General features: G+C 40.2%; 1 protein-coding gene across 1 annotated transcript in view; it reads right to left on the bottom strand.

Moving 5' to 3' along the window:
• LOC128890059 (runt-related transcription factor 3-like) overlaps positions 1-22,963 on the bottom strand; it is an 81,325-nt gene that overhangs the window by 37,479 nt on the left and 20,883 nt on the right. Inside the window, exon 4 of the mRNA XM_054148245.1 lies at positions 10,460-10,759. Coding sequence (XP_054004220.1) covers positions 10,460-10,759 — 300 coding nt within the window. The remainder of the gene's footprint in view (positions 1-10,459; positions 10,760-22,963) is intronic.

Genomic DNA, 22,963 nt, shown 5'->3' with positions numbered 1-22,963 from the left:
TAACAAAGAAAAGAATAAACGTTTGCTGAAACGGCAAATTGAAACGCTAAAAAAATTGCATCACGGCTTGATAACAAACGACAATGATTTATCCTCCGGCAAAACCGTTTAACTAAAATTCCCAACCGTTTCAAAGGAGGGTGGGAGGGGGGAGGGAGTAACAATTCCGTACAAGCACGCACTAGCCTTCCATTAAGTTCCGCGCAGCGACGGACAAAATCCACGGCGAAGCAAGAAACTCCGCGGGACAATCAGAAGGCGGAGAAAAAGGCCGAGAAACAGCCAGAAAGGTAGCCGCATTCTCTGCTATCCGCGGAGGCACGTGGGAATCGCGGGATCAACCCCTCTCTCTCTCTCTCTCTTCGACTTCTGCCTCAATCTCTCGACAATTTTTTCAGTCTGCTGGTCAATTACCCGTGCCTCGGTAAATAGGTAAACAGATGTGCCTTTGTCCCTTTCCTGTTTCCTTCCAAATCATCTCGCCCGCTACTCTCTCAACGGGCCACGGAGATTTTCAGAAACCTGATTTTCATCGTCTCATTTTTCTTCGACCGCCAATTCTTGACAATTTATTCCTCAAGCTTTGCGTTTAAATCCATCGAACCTTCCAGATCGTCTCGCTCAAAGTTGTCGCTACCCTCTCAAAGGGCCACGAACATTTTCAGAAATTCGATTTTCATCGTCTCATTTCTTTGACCTCCAATTCTTGACAACTTATTCCTCAAGCATCGCGTTTGAATCCATCGAATCGACAATGGAAGCCATCGCGGAGAGGTCTCTCCAAAGATATTCGGTCAGCTGGGACGATTAGAAATCCGACGTCGTTCTTTGGAGTGTTTTCGCAACCGACTAGACTAGACTCCACCGTTCCTCCAGTCTCCGGGCACAACGGCAGCGAGGAAACAAGACAAATTCGCTGATTTCGGTGTACGCGAGTAGACGAGTTGAGGCAGACAGAAGGACTCGGCGGAGAATATACAATCAGCGTGATTGTTTGACACCCCATAATCAGTGTCCTTACCCCTACCACGTCCAGCGCGTTTGCCTCTCTTGTCCCCTCTATCTCGGGTCGTTTCTTCGTTTGGCTCGCACCGATGCGCGATGATGCCGCAACGGAGAGGGCTCGCTGTCTTTCTTGTTCCCTCACATCGGCTCTTCGGCTACTCGAGCCCGCTGCCACTGCCGGAGCCTCATTACCCCGATCACGACTCGAGATGAGACTCCAGGGAAGAAGACGAGAAACGGACACGGTTATATTATAAGAGACAGGAGTAATGCTCGCTTCCCTTTTTTCTTCGCCCGAGGACCTTCTACCCGAGGTCGTTGCCGGCCTTCCACCGGACACGGTGTCCTCTCAGCTGCGTTTACGAAGCGCGTAAACGCGTGTTTCGTGTTTCGACGAGAGTCGTCCGTATTTCCACGGAAAGAAGCTACTCTACTCGACCGAGTAGGAAACAGTAGCTTCCATACAGAGCTAGCCGAGGAGACGTAAAGAGAAGACGTAGAGAGGAGCTCGATCGGTCTATCGCGAACAGGACCTTTCACCCTGAAAGAAGGCCGTTTACCTTTCGGAATTATATTCTTTCTCTTTCGCCACCTTTACGTTTTACTCGTCCAGGTATTCTTTTAACACTTTCATAGCCGCTCAAACAACATGTGTATGATGCTACCGCCGAAAGTTAGTAGAAAAATAACAGAGGAAAAATATTATATTTGTTAATAAATTGCTGTTAAATCTCTTGTATTAAATGTGCTGTTATTGTTGTTTTTTTTTTTATGTATATGTTCGCATATGTTGAATTATTTCGTGAACTTATATAAAGCTTTTTAAAATTAATTATGAAGAAATATTGCCGGTGCCTGGCGACGATTGATTTTCCTAACAAGATGTTCATTTTCTATGCAATAATATTTCAGTAGTAAAAGGTGTTTAATGGTGACACCTATTCACTTACTTTGTTATCATTAAATAGGAGCACTTTAGTGGCGAATACATAAAATAATGGATAAAAAAAATAGAAAGGGACCAAAGTTAACGTTAGGGGTAGTTTAAGGCTTGGATGTATGTAGATTAAGGATTATTTATTTTAAGTTTAGTATGTAAGGTATGAGTATGGTGGTATGAGTCAGGGTGTAAACAGTTTACTGGATTGTAATCCAAGTCCATTTCGTGGCTTAAAAGCTGGAATAAAAACTATATCTATCTATAATAAAATAATGGAGTAATGAAAAGTACACAACATGAATCACTGAATTATCATAAAATTGGAGAAAATTAAACGACACCGTTATGAAAGTTAAATAATATACTGGAGACAACTTTATGTCTATTATTCCGTCACGTGCGTAGACGTGCGGCCATTAAAGTATTAACCCTTTGCACTCGAGGCCTTTTTTTCTGGTATCTACCAGCAACTCGAGATGCTTTCTTAGCATTCTATTGCCATGAATTCTAAGATTATATTGACTTCGAAAATGAGATGTCTAATTTGAGATTTGAGAAGCAGGTCACCTTTGCCTCAACGACAATCATTTTATTGGCACTTCGAGTTCCAAAGAAATTAAACCTAAAGAAAACCTAGTGGTGACTGAGAGTCACCTCTCGAGTGCAAAGGGTTAAGGAGGTGGCCTGTACTCCGTATGCGCTCGTTGTTTTCGTTATTCGTGAATACCTACATTTTTCGAGACTTGTCGTGCCTTTAAAGTGCATACGACTATGCGTCACCGCAACATTTAAGGGTCGCACAGATTACTCTGACGTGACGTGATCCCGCGTCATAAGACGCGTAATATGAAAATCTAACATAGGGTTTTGCATGGTGACATTCACATTAATCTGACGTGACGTGGACTGATGCCATCTGACGCCATCTGACGCATCGTCAGATTAATGTGAACGTCGCCATGCAAAACCTTATGTTAGATTTTCATATCACGCGTCTTATGACGCGGGATCACGTCACGTCAGAGTAATCTGTGCGACCCTTTACACGTATATACATCCATCGATAATTGCGAAACAAAGACGCGAAGTAAAATAATCAAAGAAGATGTAACACGCTTTGTAATTCCACGCTTGTGTAATGTCCGTTGAATACACCAAAAGTAAATATCGCTCTTGGGACATCGAAAAGAGGCTCGGAGCATCGTTCCGTCGTCATTTCCACGCCTCTAGGACTCGAAGCTTTCCATTTACGTTGGCCAAGGTTCTCGGGTATACTCTTCCACGTTGCTTGGACGGTTCAATTCATACGGTAAACGCACGACCGATTCGCGATCGGTGATCGCCGTGTAGGTGAGATTCGAAGAGCAATCGGAGACCAGGAGTCGATAGACGAGAGACGAGAGACGAGAGACAGAGAGAGGTAACGGGGAGGAAGATGATTGCGAGAAAGACATAGAAGGAGAAGGAAAAGGAGAGATAGGTTCGATTCAACAACGTTCGAGTTTGCAAGCGAACCGAGCCCGAGACAAAAGGATGAGTTCGTGCGGCAGCGAAGGGCAAAAACAACATGGATCCAGCTCTGGATCGATCGCCTCTCGATCGATCGACCGATCGATCCCTGGTATTACGCAGACGTGCACGTGAACTGTACGTGAGCGGTGTTGTAGGCCGAGCCGACGCTGACGCCGACGCCTCGAGAGAGGATCCGAATCGGTGGGCACCACGAGAAGAGCGGAGCTACTTGCCGGAGGGGAGGGCAGACGAGGAGGAGGAAGAAAATTGCATCCACCGACGCTCGGCTCGCTCATTTCGCACTCTATGCTCGTTCGTACGTGTGCCCGACCTCGGATCTGCTCATTAGGCGCGAAGAAGAAAGACGAGACGACCGCGGCCAACGCGAACAACAGAGAACAGACGAATGGGTCACCGCTAAACGAATCATTTCGCGCCCGACTATTTCTCCATTCGCGCGATAGGTGTGAAAATGTTCGCATTACGCGGACACCACGGGGAAAACGAATCTCGCCACGGAATCGAACGGGAACGCGTACAAACTTCCTTCTCTTCCGATCGAAACAACGGTGTTAACGTTGCTAAGATATTCTCGCGCACTTGGAACTAGATCACGGACTGAAACTACATAAACCACCTTCTAAAACGTATGTTACCAGTGGTACGTCTTACGATAAGATAGGAAATACGCTTTTCAAAAATATTTAAACAAAATAAAATATAACAAAAACTATGAGATCGGAGCCACAGAAGAGAAAGAAAATCTTTTAATCTCCGACAATGAAACTCTAGCAGCCACGTGCTCGTATGTCGCTCTATGTTTTTACTTTGAAAAAGGTTGTATTCCTTGCTGGTCGGTTGGTTACTGCCCACGCTCACCTTCTGATGTGTTTACCTGACAGATTACACATAGGTACACACACATAGGTATACAGTCGAGGGGTAAGGCGCCAACTTTAAGGTAGTTTGGTCAAAAATGATAACAGTTCAATATAGGTTAGGAACTTCATTATTACTTCAATAAGATAGGAAGTTCGCTTTTCAAAAATTGTGCCCAACTTCTACCGTAAACGTGGATTAAAGAAAAATTGGTCCAATAAGAAAGATAGAAAAGAACTGATACCTTTGCCGAAATTGCTTAAGGTGGATTGGTAAAAAATGATACAGTTCAGGTCGTCTCATGACTTTGAAAACTTAAAATTTACACCTTAATACACATCTGTATGAAATACGGGTTCAATTTACCGTTTAGTTTGCTAGATATGATCACTTGAATTTCGTGATTTTTCGTCGCATTTGACAGAAGACTTATGGCAGCCAACGAGAAAAAAGAAATTTTTTTTTTTAAATAGAGACTTTACGTCGCATCGACTGCATGGTCATTACCGACGAGGATATTTTATATTTTGTGGATCAGGTTGGTGTCTCTCTAATATTTGATGGTATTTTGTACGTGGTCTTGAGAAGTTAGGGCCGAGTCTGGTTTTTTTATCAATAATTGATATTTTCGTATTTCGACATCGTACCTTCGGCATTCGAATAGTAAGTGCTTGGTTGTTGTTTTGATGTTGCAGAGGTCGCATTGTGGAGGGTCTGTTTTCTTTATTAAGTATTCATGTGTTATTTTAGAGTGGCCTGCTCTGAGTCTAGTCATGATTACTCTTTCTTCTCTGTTCAAGTTATAATTGAACAGAAAACAGGGTATTGATTGATAAAAATCTTGTGCAGTCTCGTGGATTTTGGTTCTTTAGGTGGAGGTCCACAGTTTGTTCTATTCATCTCTTGCTATTGTTTGTGTTGTGAAAGAAATTTTGTATGATACTTTTAACCGTAAAACAATTTGTACGATACAGATCGAAACGAAAAATGAATGGATAGTAAATTAATAAGTGTAGAGTAACATAGTTGAATTTCGAAAAACTTGTCTGTTTAGTACCAGAGCGTTAGATAAAGAAGTCGAGTACGATATTTTTGCATGCAAATTTGCATATAAACATGGCCGTTGCGCGATATTTTGAAAAAGAGCGTGCGCATCAAAATTTTAAACATAACAATTAAAAATTGTTTAATTTTGTTAAACCTGACGAAAATTGGAGTGCGAAGTTGCCGCGTACTCGATTACACAACTACTACGTTGGATAAAAAATACTTGAAAAAATAATTGCAACTGTAATTGTATCTGTTGGATATGGGGTAAATTCGTATTTCATGGTTAGGTTAAGAAGGTGCTGCCACTTAGTTTATGTTCCGCATGATCAGATCCATGCACGAGGATTGTTGCTTGAGAACCATTGCAGTATGAACATGTGATTTAGATATAAGCTTTATATCGAATAAATGTAATTAGATTTAAGTACAAAGGAAATGACTGCTCATTCATTTCTACAACTTAACAGTATCAATTACTACTTTCTTTTTATTAAAAATCGTGATGAAATAATGATTTAAGAATTTAATTATAGAAAATATATCGTCATTAATACATTCTGTATTTGAGTTTTATTTTGACAGTACAGTTCGGAAAGAACCACCTTACTAGCATGCGGATTTTCATAGATTCGTAGATATCGATTGTGAAAAGTAGCACATGGCGTGAATGCCATATTTGTGGACAGTACAAATACTATAATACAAACATCGCTGCGAACACCACTCGAAATCGAGATCTTGTCGGAGAATCGCAAATTTGCAAAACCAACAATTCCATTGTACAGCTTTTGCGAATTGTCCTAAACAAAGTCGAGAAATCGTTTCCCGGTAAATCTACGAATGGAAACAGATTTTCATAGTAATAATAAAAATACTAATGACGAAAACGTTTGACGCTCTGTAAAAAATCACAAGGAGGCCACTTCAAACCCAATTATGTTATAAGCAGAGGTGTGGTTTATAAGCCCTAGCTGTTAAAATTTGTTTTAGCGAAAAAATAAAGTTATTAAGAGATCAAATTTTTTGTCGCATCCTGTATGTACTATGTTCGGCTAAATTACGCTCACGCAAAATTGCTACAACTGAATTTTCGAATGCCAAAGTTAATCCGTGAAAGAGATTAACGGACATGTTAAGATATTAAGGCTGAGAATCCTACGGTCGAAGAATGACGAATTTTTGTTGCGTTTCGATATCGGAATGGCGCTAATCCGAACATGTCCATCGCAACAGAAACGTGGGTTTCGTAAACGTCGATAAAAATATAAGAATACCATATATGTAATACTACTATATGAATAATCCTCCTATGCTGCCTATAAGAGCCACCCGTTCCTACATTACGGCGCGTGAATATATTTCCTTCTCTTTCTAGGCGTACTCCGAATGATATACGCATACGTTAAAAGTATCGTCGCAAGTGAAAGATCGTAGGAAAGTGAAATTCAAATAAACGATAATCATCTTTTTGATATGGAGAATAATTGCGATGCTATTTTGTTATCGTAAAATTGTTGCAATCTACTTGCGAACCTGTTTGCTATATCGAATTCGGGCTTGCGTGTCCTGTGTCTTGCGTTAGCCAAAGAAGGAAAGCGAAACTCTGCCCCGGATAAATTAGGTAATTACAATGGTGGCCGATCGAGGAAGGTGACACGGGTGCAACGAAGTTTGCTCCGATGCGATGGCAGCACCGGGCTGATCGACGGAAAGGGTGGAGGCAGAGGCGGAGGCGGAGGCGGAGGCGAAGGCGGAGGCGGAGGCGGAGGAGATTAGGGCAAAGAGAAACCGCAACGTAACTTCAAAGAGGTCTTGCCAGCCAGGGGCGCGTCTACTTAACTTTGATCAGGTCGAGACCGCTGATGCGAGACGAGCTGAGCAGAAATAAAGTGGCTGCCGACCTTTCCCGCCTTTTTGCGTCTTGAACTATCGCCACCAAATACCCTGCTCGGCCTCCAAATATCGCTTCGAATCGCTACCGATCAGCTCTTACGCGAAATTGCTTGTATCAAGCACATCCAACCGACAACATCGCCTATACATTTTCAAAAATATCCGCGACTGCGATCGATAGCGTCGTCTTCATCGCGGTGTTTCGTTCCTATCGCGACGAGTTAACCCTTTCGCGCTTAACTCGCCTACCTATTATTCTCGGTACGTACAACGAGAACGCAAGCCACGGTGAAGAACGGCATGCCAGAAGAGGACACTCTTGCCTCGTGGTAGGAAGATTCAACGTCGCACCGTGCACCGCCGCGTCGTGGGGCGGGGATCAGCGAGAGAAGAGATGGAAACGGCAGGTTGAATGTCGTTATTACGTTGAATTAGAGGGTGCAGAGCCGGAACGAGGTATGAAACTATTACCTCGCGAAACGGCGGACCTCTCCTTCTCCTCGATGCTCGATCCTGCGCCATCGCTTCCCCTCTGTCCAGAAAGAGGGTGGGTGGGGTTGGCACACAGATTCGAGCCACTCCGCGAGCCACGAGGATGTCCGTCGCGAGTCGGAGATGACGAGAATATCCGCTATCGAACGAGCAAACGGATCTCTCGATCGATACTCGCGAACCGAGATAAAACTCGAATCCACGCGTGAAATTTAATGATGTAATTAATTAGCAACGGTAGCTCGATATTTCTCACTCGAGGAACTTTCGAACGCGACACGAGCCGTTTTAATCGGTCTGTTTCGTTTCGAGGTGCAGCCAATCGCGTCGAGAAATCGGTGTCGCGTAGACCTCTGCTCCGTCTCGCACACAAAAACGGAATCGATACGTGTTTCGTTTCACTCACAAATCGGAGTGGACGATTGAGCTCATTTGTCTCGACCCATTAATAAAATTCGCCGTATACTTGAATGCAGTACACTCGCCTTCTCTCCTCTTCCCCCAAGAGGGCTCGTCAAAAAGAATCGAGACGATCTGCCGTCAGTCGTTTTCCCTCAATTCATTCAATGAAATGTCGCGTCAATTTTAAAAAAACTTCGCGCATATCAGGCACGGTCTTGTTGGAATGTCACGATTGCCACTTCAAGGCCTTTCTTTTGCTTCACTTTTTCTTTATTATAGTGTAGTCATGCCTGACTGTTTACACTTTTTCTGTGAATACATATTTTCGAAAAGTACATGCTCTATAGATTCTTCGCTTTGCCCGCATTCACACATCTTATACTCTTTAATACCCTTCCTCGCTAGGCATTCATTTAAATTATAATAGTTTGCCCTTATACGGGAGTTAGACCTGATCGCCTCCCTGCTCAGGATACGTTTAAATTTATAACTTCTTATCTCTTTGTCGCTTGACAACTCATTTCTAGCTCGGGTACCTCGGGGTTGCTAAGCCCGTACTGTAGCTTACAAAAACACCGCTAAAACCCCTGAGGGCCTCTTCAAGGCCTTGGGGAAAAAAAGGATCTGTTTTTTCCCTAAAGTAAAAAAAGAGGCGGTGGCCCTAGCAGAGACAGAATGCGACGATATATGGGCATATTTTTCCTGGAAAAATCTTATATTTCTGGAAGTCGACGCCGAGACGAAAATGCACGATTCACGGGATGAAAAAAATTGTATACAGTAGTGATGGGCAAAACCCTAGATTTCGAATAAATCTGAAGTTTACCGATGTGTTTGTCTCGTTTCCTCTTTTGAACATTTTCCAAAGAAGGAAACGAGCCAAACACATGGGCAAACTTTAGATTTATTCGAAGCCTAGTGTTTTGCCCATCTTTGACTGTATATCATGCGACTTCTCTTTTGGGTAGACCACCTAACCTCCTAGCCACCTAACGGTTGGGAGCGGTAGTTAGGGAGTAGCGGGTATAAAGCTCAGAGCGCTCAACATATTCTTACATATTTTTACGCGGATGTAATATCATTTTTCCAGCGTACTCCTCATTTGAGAACACTCCAAGCATTTTCACCGCGATTCTTGATCTAACTGGTCATTAACACTACCAGCAAATGATATCAAAATAGTAAATATGACATGAATAGACAAATAAGATAAACACGTTCGACCTTTGAACGTTCACTAAAGTAAAATCTACCGTCACCCATTCTAACTATCTCCCGTCGCCCTTTCTGAGCAAACTTAATATAACATTTCTTTCTTATTTCCACTTGTAGAATATGCTCTTCAAGTTTGTCCATTGAAACCTACGTCACGCTGCATGCTGTATATGAAGATTAAAATTTTCTACGGGGAATTAGGAGATGAAAAAACTGTTGCGATAAACTTTTAAGCGATATCAAAGAATGTAGTTTGACCGATACGCGTTTATCGTGTTCGTCCTGCAACGCGAACCACGAATCCGAGAAAGCAGCCGCGTTTAAGGCAATGTTGGGCATAATCGTAATCATAATTACGATAACGATTGTAAACAAATGTTTTCGAGTTGTGATTAGGATTACGATTGTAATTAAATGCTTCAGAGTTGCGATTACAATTACAATTGTAATCATAAACTTGATTATGATTACAATCGTAATCACTAATTTGATTGCGATTACAGTCGTATTCGCAAATTTTTCTGTGATTACGATCGTATTTTCAGGTGTTTTCAGACCTAGACATTTTTTGCCTCAAAACCGACTTCAGATTCGTGTTCCTCACCCAAAAAACCTATAAAACCATTATTTCGTCAAAATTAAAAATTAAAAATTTTCAGTTAACATAATTCATGCCAATGGGGTAGAGAACCTACATAGGGTGGTACCTTTTTTAAATTTTTGATTTTGACGAAAACATGGTTTTCTAAGTTTTTTGAGGGTGAGAAACACGAATCTCAAGTCGGTTTTGAGTAAAAAAATGTCTATGTCTGAAAACACCTGAAAATACGATCGTTAATCGTAGACAAATCTGCGAATACAATTGTAATCGCAGAAAAATTTATAATTACGATTGTACTCGTAATCGTAATCGCAACGCTGAAACATTTGATTACAATCATAATCGTAATCATGATTACCAACACTGGTTCAAGGTTCCGGTAAATTCTTGCCGGTCGTTTGATCCACAGGAGAGGTCAGAGAACGAACAGCTACGGATCCGGAAGCAACGGAAGAAGAAACAAGACTCACCGCCGTGTTGAGGGCTGTGCTTGTAGCAATCCTGATGAGCCGAGGAGCCACCGGTGGCCCCGAGGTGTGTACTGGAAGCGGGCGATGCGGTCGGGTCGGTGTTGTTAGGGTTGCTGCAGGCACCGCTAACCGAATTCGCGGTGACGTTGTTGCCAACGTGATGCTTATTCCTCCTGTATGGGTCCGGTTCTCGTAGGTAGGGGGTGAACGGGCTCGGAGCATCGGGGAAAGTTCCTCGTGCCAGGCCGTGAACTCGCGGCAGTGCAGGAACTCGCGCCAGGCCAGGGATGTGCGTTTGTCCTGGAAATTACATTCATCTATAGTGTAGGATTTTATTTGATGATGCCAATGGATAATATTGTTATGTTTAGGCATAACGAGAACTTTAATAAATAACAAGTAACTTTATGTAACAGGGTTTGTACAATAGAAATGTAATTAAATATATATGCTAGTTTCGGAACGTCTGCACTCAAAGGCGTCTTGTTCGAATCTTTCAGCTTGACAGACGATCGATCCGATCGCTTTCTTCTCGGTACCTTCTTGTTCCGGTCGCGAGCACCAGCAGGCCTTGGATCCATCCAAAGGATGCTCGCAACAGTATTATTGCTACTGTTACACCTGCGACACCTCCGATAACACACTGTCACAATACGCCTCAACACCGCGGATACTGTAAGCATCTGTTTTTCTTTTGTCTTTCCCACTGTTATAGACTCATAGTAAATATTTTCCATTACCCATTCCTGGCTTATCCCAAATCTTTACTTTAACCCTTTATTTACTGGCCGGATTTATAACAAAATGGAAACTTTTAGAAGTTACGTCAGTCAGTCTTTAGCATAAACAAAACGTCTTACGAACGAGAGTTTATAACATCGGACGAGGAAAGAAAACATAACTCTATATTAGAGCATATGATTCTATTTTTTTATAAGTCCCGTTATTTTTCTCATGGTACTGTATTAATTAAACGTTTTGAAACCTATTGTGACTTTCAAGTCCACTTCTATGGAGTTCGTTTTTTAATTGTTCCACGGCAACACAAGTTTTTTTTTGGAAGTTTGTTAGAGACAACTCTATAAGATGATATAAGACCAAGATGTGTAATGTATTGTAATGTGAATGTTGGATGAATGTTTATATTTAAACCACTGGGTATGTCTGTATGTTTTATAGTTGTCAGTTATGTTTATTAATTTGTGTTATTAATTTATTGATTAGTCATTCAATTCGTATTGCGATTTGATTTTGTCTGATATATTGTGTGTTGTCTTGGAATTTTGACAGTTTTCGTCGAACCTCTAAATAAATATCCTTACAAATTTTCAGAAATGGGATTGACTTGAGTTTTACGTTCGGGAAAAATTCTTTAAGTTACGATTTAGAAGTTTAGTTAGTGAGTGTAGCTTGGGTTTATGAAAAATGAGTCTACATTCAGCGGCAGGATTAAAAGAAAAGTTAAAGGAGTTGAATCTATCTACGTCTGGATTCAATAAATAAGTAATCAATAAATTACTAACACAAATTGATAAACATAACTGACAACTATGAAACATACAAACATACCTAGTGGTTTAAATATAAACATTCATCCAACATTCGCATTGCAATACATTACAGATGGACGTCTAGATTTTAAAAACTTGTGAGAAATTCAGTAAATAAAGGGTTAATCAAATCACTAACTTTCACCATCGCTCATTTCTGACCCTTCAACTTCCAAACTCTCCTTTCTTTCCTATAAAGTCATAGCCCAAAGTTCAGTTTCCGAAATCCATAAAAAGCCCTAGTCTTCCATCCTGCAGCCAGTTATCAATAGACTGCAGATTTTTATGCATTTATAGGGAATTTGAATGTGCAAGAAACTACTAAATGCAACACAGTATGCAAGAATATAACAAATATTGAGAGTGAAGTTCATATTATAATATTTGCAGAGTAGAATAAATTCCTATTTAGGTTTAATATTTGTAGGTACGTTTGTCAAGATTTTATTTTGCATAAAGATCCGCAGTCTAGTTATCAGTTTTACCACGTGCAGATCAGTTTGTAACGACACGACGAAATTTATAATAAAGTTTTCCGTGAACGTCGGTCTTTAATTGAATAATACTAATTTTAAGTGATACCCTATTTCCTGTCTTCGATATCGAGGGATGTATCGAGCTGAACCGGAAGTCGTAGCGCGATACGGATGACGTATTCGCGAAATGTGGCAATTATACACCCGCCTGTATGGTAATTAGGAAAAAGGGGAGAGAGTAGCATCGAACCGTGAAAGTGAACGGTCGTGGTCCACGTGCGAATTCTATTTTAAGTTTTTCTTTTAAGTTTAGTTGGAATTATTCTACTGGTCTCTAAAAATAAAGAGCTTTTTGATAAAGTCCGTTAGTCTTTAGTATCGATTTTCCTGTATCATTACTCTGCCCGAATTCTTACACAACTTATTCCTTCAAAATTAAGCTTTAGAAATAAAGTTACTAACAAAACTTCGTCTTACGAGAAGGAGTTTATAAGATGGGACAAGGAAAGGAAACATAACTCTATATTAGAACATATGTTTCTATTTTTTTAACAAGTACTCGTGACACGTAACAAGTCACTTGGGGAATTTGTTATTATACAGAGTAGCTTTGCTTGAAATTTCTCAATGATTTCGATGTTCGATAAAGAGTATGAGCCTCATAATAGCTACATATGAATTTAAACGATTTCCCAAAAGGGCTTAGAATTTATTTTGTTGACCCTTGCGAATGAGGTTGCAAAATATCCAATTCTCTATTAATTCTCGAGCATCCGAAATGAATATCATATCTCCAACTTTTACTTTCACGGAATTGAAAAACTCGTAACGGCTATTTCTCGAATAAATTTTTAACGGGACGATGGTTTAACATTGTTCCGTTGACATTTTATTTTGTTTAAAATGTCAGAATTTAAATAAAAAAATCTCTTTCTAAAAGACCAATTTGCGTTTTACCGTTTTACCATTTTACCGATTTACGTAAAAAAGGATTCATAAAAGCATAAAAATCCACGCGGTTTATGTTACAACTAATGTATGTTTTTTCTGGAACAAAAGAAAAACAGCTTAGTGAAGTTAGCACCCCCAAATGCAAATTTTGATAAAAATCAAATTACATTCATTTGTCCACGATTTGTCCACGTTTGTCCAACCACATTTTTCATTTGTCCACCTTTCAAAAAAAAGTTACACCACAAACAAGCCATTTAAAGTCAACACACCTATATAGACCTTTTTTAGGGTTTCCTTAAAAAATGTGTTTTTCCACATTTTGTCTACTAATGTTTTTCGTTTGTCCAAGTATTTTCGTTTGTCCAACCGATATTTACGTTTGTCCACCCTCCAGAAAAAAGGTACACTTCAATTAAGGAGAAGTTGGCAGCGATAAGCTCGGTTACTGGTCATTTGTCTTCGTTTTATCAATTTTGTAGCCAATTATATCTGTCTGCGCAGAACCACTAACGTTATTTGTTTTTTCAATTGAAGTTTTCGTTTGTGTAACCCTTAGAAAAAGGTTATGCATAGATTAGGAAAATGTAGTATCGCTACTTACACGTACGTATCATGTTCATCAATTTAATAATTATTAAGGAGAATATGTATGTGATATATACCGTTGGATGCAAATTAACAGTTAAAATGCAGAAATTGTTTGTGCAATGACTATTGCAACATTCTATTTATATTTTAATTATTTCTCTTTCCCCGTTTTTACGTAACATGTCAATAATATTAATTTAAAAAACAAAGAAATAACAAGTAACGTTAGTTGTTCTGCGCAGACAGAAATAATTGGCTACAAAATTGACAAAACGAGAACAAATGACCCGCAACCGAGCGTATCGCTGCAACTTCTCTTTAATTGAAGTGTATCTTTTTTCTGGAGGGTGGACAAACGAAAAACATTAGTGGACAAAATGTGGAAAAACACATTGTTTAAGGAAATCCTAAAAAAGGTCTATATAGATGTGTTGACTTCAAATGGCTTGTTTGTGGTGTAACTTTTTTCTGAAAGGTGGACAAATGAATGTAATTTGATTTTATCAAAATTTGCATTTGGGGGTGCCAACGTCACGAAGCTAAGAAAAACATATTTTTGTTATATTCGAAATACGATTTCTTCTTATGTTTACTTTTACTAAAATCTACTTTACTTAAAATCTACTAAAACTACTTTGTACTTTAAAATGGCAATGTCGCGTAGAGGATGACATAGTTCCGTTGGAGATGTAAGTAGCCCAAAGGGTTTGCGAGAATGACCGTTAAAGGGACTCGAACCGTGCGGTATTTCGCGCACGAAATGCCGACGTTACGTAGCCGAGTCATCTTCCCGCTAAATATCCTGTCCAATGATTATGCAAGCAATCGAGCCTATGCACGTGGCGCATAATGTGTATCGTCGTATAACGACACGCGCTGGCTGCACGCATATTGCAATCCGGTACAATAGCGAATCGCTGCGCCGTGTCATGCTCGACGCTCGACGCTCGACGTTCAACGTTCGACGTTCGACGCTCCACGCCGCGCCGTCCTGTGTAGGCTCTGCGATACTTGGCTCGGGGTCTATCAATTCACGAGGGCTGGAATGTACGAGGAATGCTATTGAAGTCGATCGGTACACGTACCAGCTCGAGTTTCTTAATTATCCCACTCTATCGGGCTAATTGCACAAACATCTCCTCGTGACCCCTTCCAGTGGACGCTCTGCATTTGTTCGCCATTCCGAAAGTCTTGCTGGGGTCTTTGAAAGAAATCCTCGATCCCTTCTTATCCATACCCAATCGAAAGAAAAATTATGTCCATTTTCCAATGCGTATCAGTTTCTTTCGTCGCAAATATTGTATATTAAAGTTGCAAATTGAAAGAGAGAGGACGTATGATTTAGATTCGTTTCACAATTGTTTCGTCGTGCTATTGGAAAATAGTAAAGGTAGAAATAGTAAAGGTAGCGTGCCACCTTTAGAAAATACACTATAAAAGGAAAATACTCATTTGGTAGCGTAACAACAATGTAAATTTAACCCGATACGGTAAGGAAAAAGTAATAACTCCTTGTGGTTGTAAAAGTAATACAGATTTCTGAATTACTTTATTACCAAACACGATATAATTCGGATGATATGTACCGTGCATCTTTTTTTAGTTCGTGTTCTACGATATATGATCAAGTAAATATGTTGCGAATTACGTCGTGTTCGATCTCATTTTAATCAGAAAAATGTCAGGAATATGCTGGTAAAAGTTTTACAAAAAAAAAGTTAATAATAAAAAAAGTTTGATCGTTGCATCAGCATTGTCTCACCGAGATATCCGATCTCAGATCATGTTACACCACTCGGCAATCGAACTTCTCGACCTCTCAAGGGATTAGTAGAGAAATTCATGCATTTATAGAGACTTTGAACCGATATCGATGCGTCGTTTGATTCCTGAAGGAGTTAGTCGAGACGCTGGAGTATTTTGCTCGATGAACACGACTTCCACTCGAAAACTATAATTGGTATCAACTCTAGAGAACCGAGACACGGAAATCTAGAATGTCCGAATATATTTTTGTCATCGAGTATGCATTTTCGTTGGTCGCAATTACAGCAAGATTCGCGATGAACGTCGCTAATCGAAAGAAGCCTATCTGCTTTCCTCTCCGGACGGGCCCAGTCATCGTCGGTCGAGACTGCCGAGAGGAAGCCAAGAATGGCGAGGCGCAAATTGTTATTCGTCCGTGGCGTGGCGAGAAGCGGTAAGGAACCGAGACGAAAGAAGAAGACGCGCGATAAAGGAAGAAAATCGAGTGCGAGGAGAGGGAGAGAGTTCGGCCACGAGGGCGAACGACAAATAAAGTTCGACCGCAAACTGCACGAAATTGTCGGCGAGCCCAGATGGTCAGCTCCGGTGCACCAACCGATGCCTACAAGATTATCCCTCGCTACCGACTACCACGTCGCGTCGCGTCGGCTTGCCGAGTCCCGAGTATACAATATACAGTATACAGTATACCGATGCCAAGAGAAACAAGGGAGCTCTGCGTTCAACTCTACCACCGGATCCCACGACTTCTCACGTACCGGACGCATGTAATGCCCAAACGTACCGGCCGACGCTCTTTTTGGATACCTCGCTCGCCGTTTCCATTCAAGACGAGCAAAGTAGAATGGGATGCATCGAGATACCGATAATTCACCTTGAACCCTCGACTCTGGTACGGGAGATCGAGGAAACCCTTCGATAGAGAATCCAGCGAGGATGTCGTATCGTGTTTCCTGCAACTCTCGTATCGGTTTCTCGTGTTAACTAAATATCTCAATTGACGAGACGATTTTAGAGTTGGATAACGGTTGCTCGGTATCGTCTTGGCTACCCCATTTTACTTCTACTCAAGAAGAAGGAAATTACGGACGTAACCAATAGCCCAGTGTTACTAACCAGTACAGAACGATTTCCCCTGACGCAATGTAAGAAACCCCTCAATTTTATTCAAAACACCCTGAAATTATAATATTTAGTATAATATTTTATTTATTTATTTATTTATTAGTTTCTAGCAAATAAAGATATTTTATTTAAAATTTAGTTGAAACTAAATAAGTGTAGTCATGTGTAAAAATGTAATTAATAAAAAAAGATCAATTACTTAAAAAAAAAGTTGCAACTTGGTGATTTGAGCACCCTTGGTTATCCGCGTAACAGTCTAGAATTTTGTCATGTCACCACAAACACATTCATCGCTAACATAGGCACGAATCATGAATTTCAATTGCTTAAATGGTTAATAAAAATTTGCCATTTTCGTCAAATTTTACATATTTTCGTATTTTGATTAATCATATATTTCGCAAACTAGATGGTCAATTAACTCAAAATTTCAACGAGGAACAACTAGTTAGGGGCGCCACCATTGAAAGACATCTAAAAAAGTTCTTCTAAAAAATTTGTCCCCCAAAAGTTCCCCTAAAAAAATTCCAGCTCATACATTATTCCTCTAAATCTAGGAGCAAAACTCCAAAGTTGGCAACCGTGCAATAGCCATCGGCTTGGGCCATCTAAGCTCATACAGACTAACGAAACAACGCCTAATCTTCGACCGATACTACCAGTTTTCAGATTCTATCACCGTTTTAGCTATCAAGCTCCAGTCTAACGAAAAAGAGTTAAGTAAAACGGGATTACTAAAAACGCTTCAATTTCTTTGAATCTTCTCGTTAGCAATACTTTGTACATTTTCGCTGGGGCTCTCGTTTAAAAGGAGCACTTCCGACGAATCATTCACCATCGTTTCTCGAGTACTATAATACTTGGTGCATTTGAATTATCATCATGATAACCGCGCGTAGACTTGGGTGAACTTGGTGCGAAATCCTTGAGAATCGATTGGTCGAGAGTGGGCAAAGGACACGGGATGTACGAAAATGTACCTGGTATCGGAATCTAGAAGCAGAAAGGCGGTTAATTACAATAAACAAGAACGATCGTGATATAACACCTTGGCCGATTGCCCCTTTGGTTCGTGGACCATTGTGAAGCAGACGGAGAGAGCGAGAGAGAGAGAGAGAGCGAGAGAGAGAGAGAGAGAGAGAGAGAGAGAGAGAGAGAGAGAGAGAGAACACAATAATTCCAATCTCCGCAGCACGAGTGGTGGGCTTATCTAATCAAAGTGTGGCGGCCCCGGAGGACGGAAATAGCGCGGCTTTTTCCTCCTCTCTAATAACGGGCTCCTCCCGCCGCTCGTCTTACGTCCTCCTTGAAACTTAAAACGGGAGTCTGCCAGTGTTTCAAGAATTTCGCTCAAACTTGTTCTTCTCTCTTTTTCGATCCTGCCCAGCTTCCTCGCGCAAAATATCCATCGTCGTCATTCCGCGCCCTCCTCTCGTACGAAAATCGCAGATTTCGTAGATGTAGGTGGTTCCTCGAAAGCAATATTTCAAGTCTCCAAGATTCTAAGATCGAAATGTTAACCGCTCTCGATTTTTCTTTCGGTTATTTCTAATACTGGTTTAAAAGCTTCTCGGCCCTCTGCTCCAACGTGACTCGAAATAATTTCATAGCGATTCGCGAATCAACGTCCCAAGCTCTACCATTTGTCGATGCTCCGTCACGAGGCTGCCTCGGTGTCCTTTAATCAGAATTTTTCGCGACGGCTGTAAATCGAACGAGAGGTCGCCATCTTTCCAGTGAAACGTCATTTCAAAATTCAAATCTGTTAAGTCTTCGAGCATTAACTTCGAAATAAGGCTGATTTTTCAACGGAACAATTTCAATTCTCGCGTGACTATTAAAAAAAAGGACAAAGCCGACGGCTTTGATTTTGGACAGGTTCTACGAGTATGAGAAATCATTTTCGAAACGCGTATTCTCTCTAATCGACATTCCGAACGTGAACAAATTACGAACCTAGCAAATTCAATTTCAACATTTGACGAACAGCGAGCATCGATATCGTTCCGGCAGGAAAGTTTCAATGATTTCGGCCGACTGTCGACAGCCGCTGTGTTTCGCGATCCTTTCCTCCGTTCGCGTTCGTCCGACCCGATTGCTGCTTTTTCCACGTTGCTTTCAACGTTTCCAACGCTAACTGACAATTTAACGAAACTTTTTTCGATACATATTGCTCTACCAAAGATTGAGAAGCAGTCGAGTCATAAAAGAACCGGTTGCTAGTAGAAGATACAAAACTCGAGTTTTAATTTAAGAAGAAGGTTCTACTCTTCTTTGCTCGAGTATCTTTCAGTTACGCGCAACGTATAAATGACCAATTCTCATTAGAATCTTCAGAATATGTTTCTATTTTTACAAAAATTATTAAAATATATTAGGATCTCTAAGTCCATTAAAAAATAAAGCTAGGTAGATACGGCTCATTTGAAGTTTAAAATTTGTTTGCGAAGAGTGGAATTATGCTGTACGTCGCGTAGTTTACGTTTTCGAACACTACGAAAGACCAGAGCGTGAAAGTTTCATCACGACGCGTCGATTCGATATCGTTATGCGATCCTTGAAAGGACACTGCTTACGTCCGGAAGCCTCGATTAGTATCAACCAGGAAGAGCCGAGACGTGAAAGCCTTGAATATCTTATATTTACAATATATCTACAATATATCTACATTACCGCGTACTAAGAACAGACGAATACTGTTGCGAAAGGTAGGCTAACCACCTAAACTGGTAATCAAGATGGCGGTTATATTAGCGATTAAATATGCCTAACGATTCACGGTAAGCAATAAATCTAGGATGCTGGGCTACCTTAAGCGTACTTGCTTCCAGTTCCGTAATCGCAATACTCTACTCACGCTTTATTACTCCCTTGTACTTCCTCACCTTGAGTACGCCAGTATTGTATGGGCACCCCGACTATACAGACATATTGATATACTGGAAAGTATTCAAAGGAGATTCTTACGTTTTCTGATTTCTCTCAAATAAAACCTCCTCTCCTATGGGTCGACTTGATCATAACTACAGCGCCATCATGTACAGGTTCAGGGTACTCGAACTCAGGGACAGATGCACAATACATGAAATTCTTTTTATTCAGAAGCTTCTTACTAATATAATTTTTTTTTGTTTTTTTCTTATTGTTTTGCACCAAGTTCACATAGAAGAAAACTTATACAGCTATTACTTATAGGAACTCGTATGTATAAATAGAACTAGATTACGGAACAAGATATGTTTGGTGCAAAATTAAATCTTAAGGTTACATGAATGAAGAAATTTACAAATGACGGACCAGATTTTATTGGAAGGGTTGTAAAGGAGAGATTCAGAAGAGAGAGGTGGGTAGAGTTGAAGCTTGGAGAGATCAGAAATACGAGAAATTCTTTGAGAATCGAGTAAGGACCATTGCCATAAGATATGATTGATATTTTGTTCGTCGTAGCCACAAGAACAAAAAGGCTCATTCTTCAAACATAACAGAATTCTACTTACAGTTGCATGCAAAAGTTTCTGGTCAAAAATAATTTTGGAATTAAATTATGTATAATAGGTGTAAAGTAGAAATACAAATATATCGTAGTAAAGAGCTTTTATTATACTATCGAAATGTACAACTAAAAAATTTGATACAACAATTAATAATTATTTATAACAAAAATAACAATTTTTACTTCTTCATAAGTATCCGGCCAAGTACAAAACCTGAAGAAAAAACGCGATAACTGAAGGAAAAATGTTCAAAAATGGTTACAAATGTAACATTATCATCAATATTTAGTAACCATACCCTGTGAAGCTATCACGACGGCACATCGGTGAGGCATCGATTCAATACGTTTGATGATTCTATCTTGAGAGATATTTCTCCACTCTTCTTGAATTCTTGTCCATAAAGCAGCTTTATTGGTATAATTAACAGTTCCTATTCTTAGTTTAAGCTCTTGCCATAAATGTTCTATGGGATTCAAGTCTGGAGATAGACTCGGCCAACATAGAATTCGGATCTTATTCTTCGTGAAAATGTCCTGAAGCAACCCAGACCGATGTTTTGGATCATTGTCTTGCTCTTCCATTTGGCTGACATTAGTCAAAGTACTGTTTCACGTGGACTTACAGAAGTTGGATTTTCGGACGGGTTGGAGTTAAAAAACCATTGATAAATAAACAAAATAAGAAGGCCAGATTAGAGTTTGCAAAGAAACACCGGAGTTGGACAGTTAAAGATTGGAAGAAAGTGCTGTTTTCGGATGAAACTAAAATTAATTCATTTGGAAATGATGGGAGAAGGTATGTTAGACGACCACAAGGCACTAAGAATGATTCCCGATATCAAATACCAACAGTGAAGCACGGTGGAGGTAGTATTATGCTTTGAGGTACATTTTCTTGGAAAAGCGTCGGTCCAATTTACAAAATTGAGGGTACTATGAACGCTCCTATGAACAGGAATATTCTATCAGAATAAATGCTACCTTATGTCCGTCGAAATTTGCCACGAGGATGGATATTTCAGCAAGACAATGATCCAAAACATCAGTCTGGGTTGCTTCAGGACTTTTTCACGAAGAATAGGATCCGAATTCTAGATTGGCCGAGTCAATATCCAGACTTAAATCTCATAGAACATTTATGGCAAAAGCTTAAACTAAGAATAGGAACTGTTAATTGTACCAATAAAGCTGCTTTATGGACAAGAATTCAAGAAGAGTGGAGAAATATCTCTCAAGATAGAATCATCAAACTTATTGAATCGATGCCTCACCGATGTGCCGCCGTGATAGCTTCACAGGTAGCGTTACTAAATATTGATGATAATGTTACGTTTGTAACCATTTTTAAACATTTTTCCTTCAGTTATCATGTTTTTTTTTCAGGTTTTGTACTTGGCCGGATACTTATGAAGAAGTAAAAATTGTTATTTTTATTATAAATAATTATTACTTGTTGTATCAAATTTTTTAGTTGTACATTTCGATAGTATAATAAAAGCTCTTTACTATGGTATATTTGTATTTCTACTTTACACCTATTATACATAATTTAATTCCAAAATTATTTTTGACCGGAAACTTTTGCATGCAACTGTATATTACTAATATAATTGATTGTGCACCTCTTCTTGGACTTGTACCCTTTCGCATTCCTTCCAGGACCACTAGGTCCTCATATTTATTTCATCAATATGTTTTCTCGTCTAGATACTGTCACCTCAATACTGTTGTCCGTGCCTGTGCTGCAGTTAATGGTTTTAGTTCAGACAGCGATATGTTTATTGACTCTATCGACTCTACTAAACATAGGTTACATAACATTTTTATCGGTAATTCTGCTATTTACTGGCGATAACTTCGTTATGATTGTTGTGTAAATTTTTGTTTGTCTTGACATCTGTCAACTGTCGTTGTTTATATTTGCTATACTATAATAATTTCATAATGGGCTATGCCCGTACATATTGAAATAAATAAATAAATAAAACTGCGTTAGATGCTTCCAAGTCGACGAATCATTTTACCAACGCAGAAACTTAGTACGAGCATTATTATGTCGCGCAGAGCTCGTTAAGAGAGTCGGAAAAGGTCGATTTTAAAATGGGACTAAGTTTGAAAACATCGTTCGTCAACCGCAGCCGGCAAATCGCAATTACAGCTTTAAAAAGTCCGCTACGGGTGTTACGCATATATCCGCTGTCTTGTACAATGTACGCGCAGTTAGGTTAAAACTCGCGCGCCTGAATCCTCGTGTGTCGGCTCTTCATCTCCGGCATCTCTTTCGTTTAAATCGCCTGCGTCCATCTCGCTTCCACGGACATCCAAGCCGAGAAGATAATTCGAAGAGCATGTAGCAACGTTTAAAGTCAGCTTTGATGGGGTACATTTTATCGGAAAGCTCCTAATGCACGCGAACGGTTCCGGTCAGTCTATTACAGCCTTGGGAAGTCCGTTAATCCTGTTACGTGTCGTTCCTGGCCACGGTAGCGGCATTTGCAGTATTTACACGCGCTGACGGACGGCGAATTACAGAAATTGCACGATTACC

The sequence above is a fragment of the Hylaeus anthracinus genome, unplaced genomic scaffold (assembly GCF_026225885.1).
Source record: "Hylaeus anthracinus isolate JK02 unplaced genomic scaffold, UHH_iyHylAnth1.0_haploid 12000, whole genome shotgun sequence".
Taxonomy (NCBI): domain Eukaryota; kingdom Metazoa; phylum Arthropoda; class Insecta; order Hymenoptera; family Colletidae; genus Hylaeus; species Hylaeus anthracinus.
The sequence above is the reverse complement of the archived record's forward strand: the minus strand, read 5'-3'. Positions and strand labels throughout refer to the sequence as shown.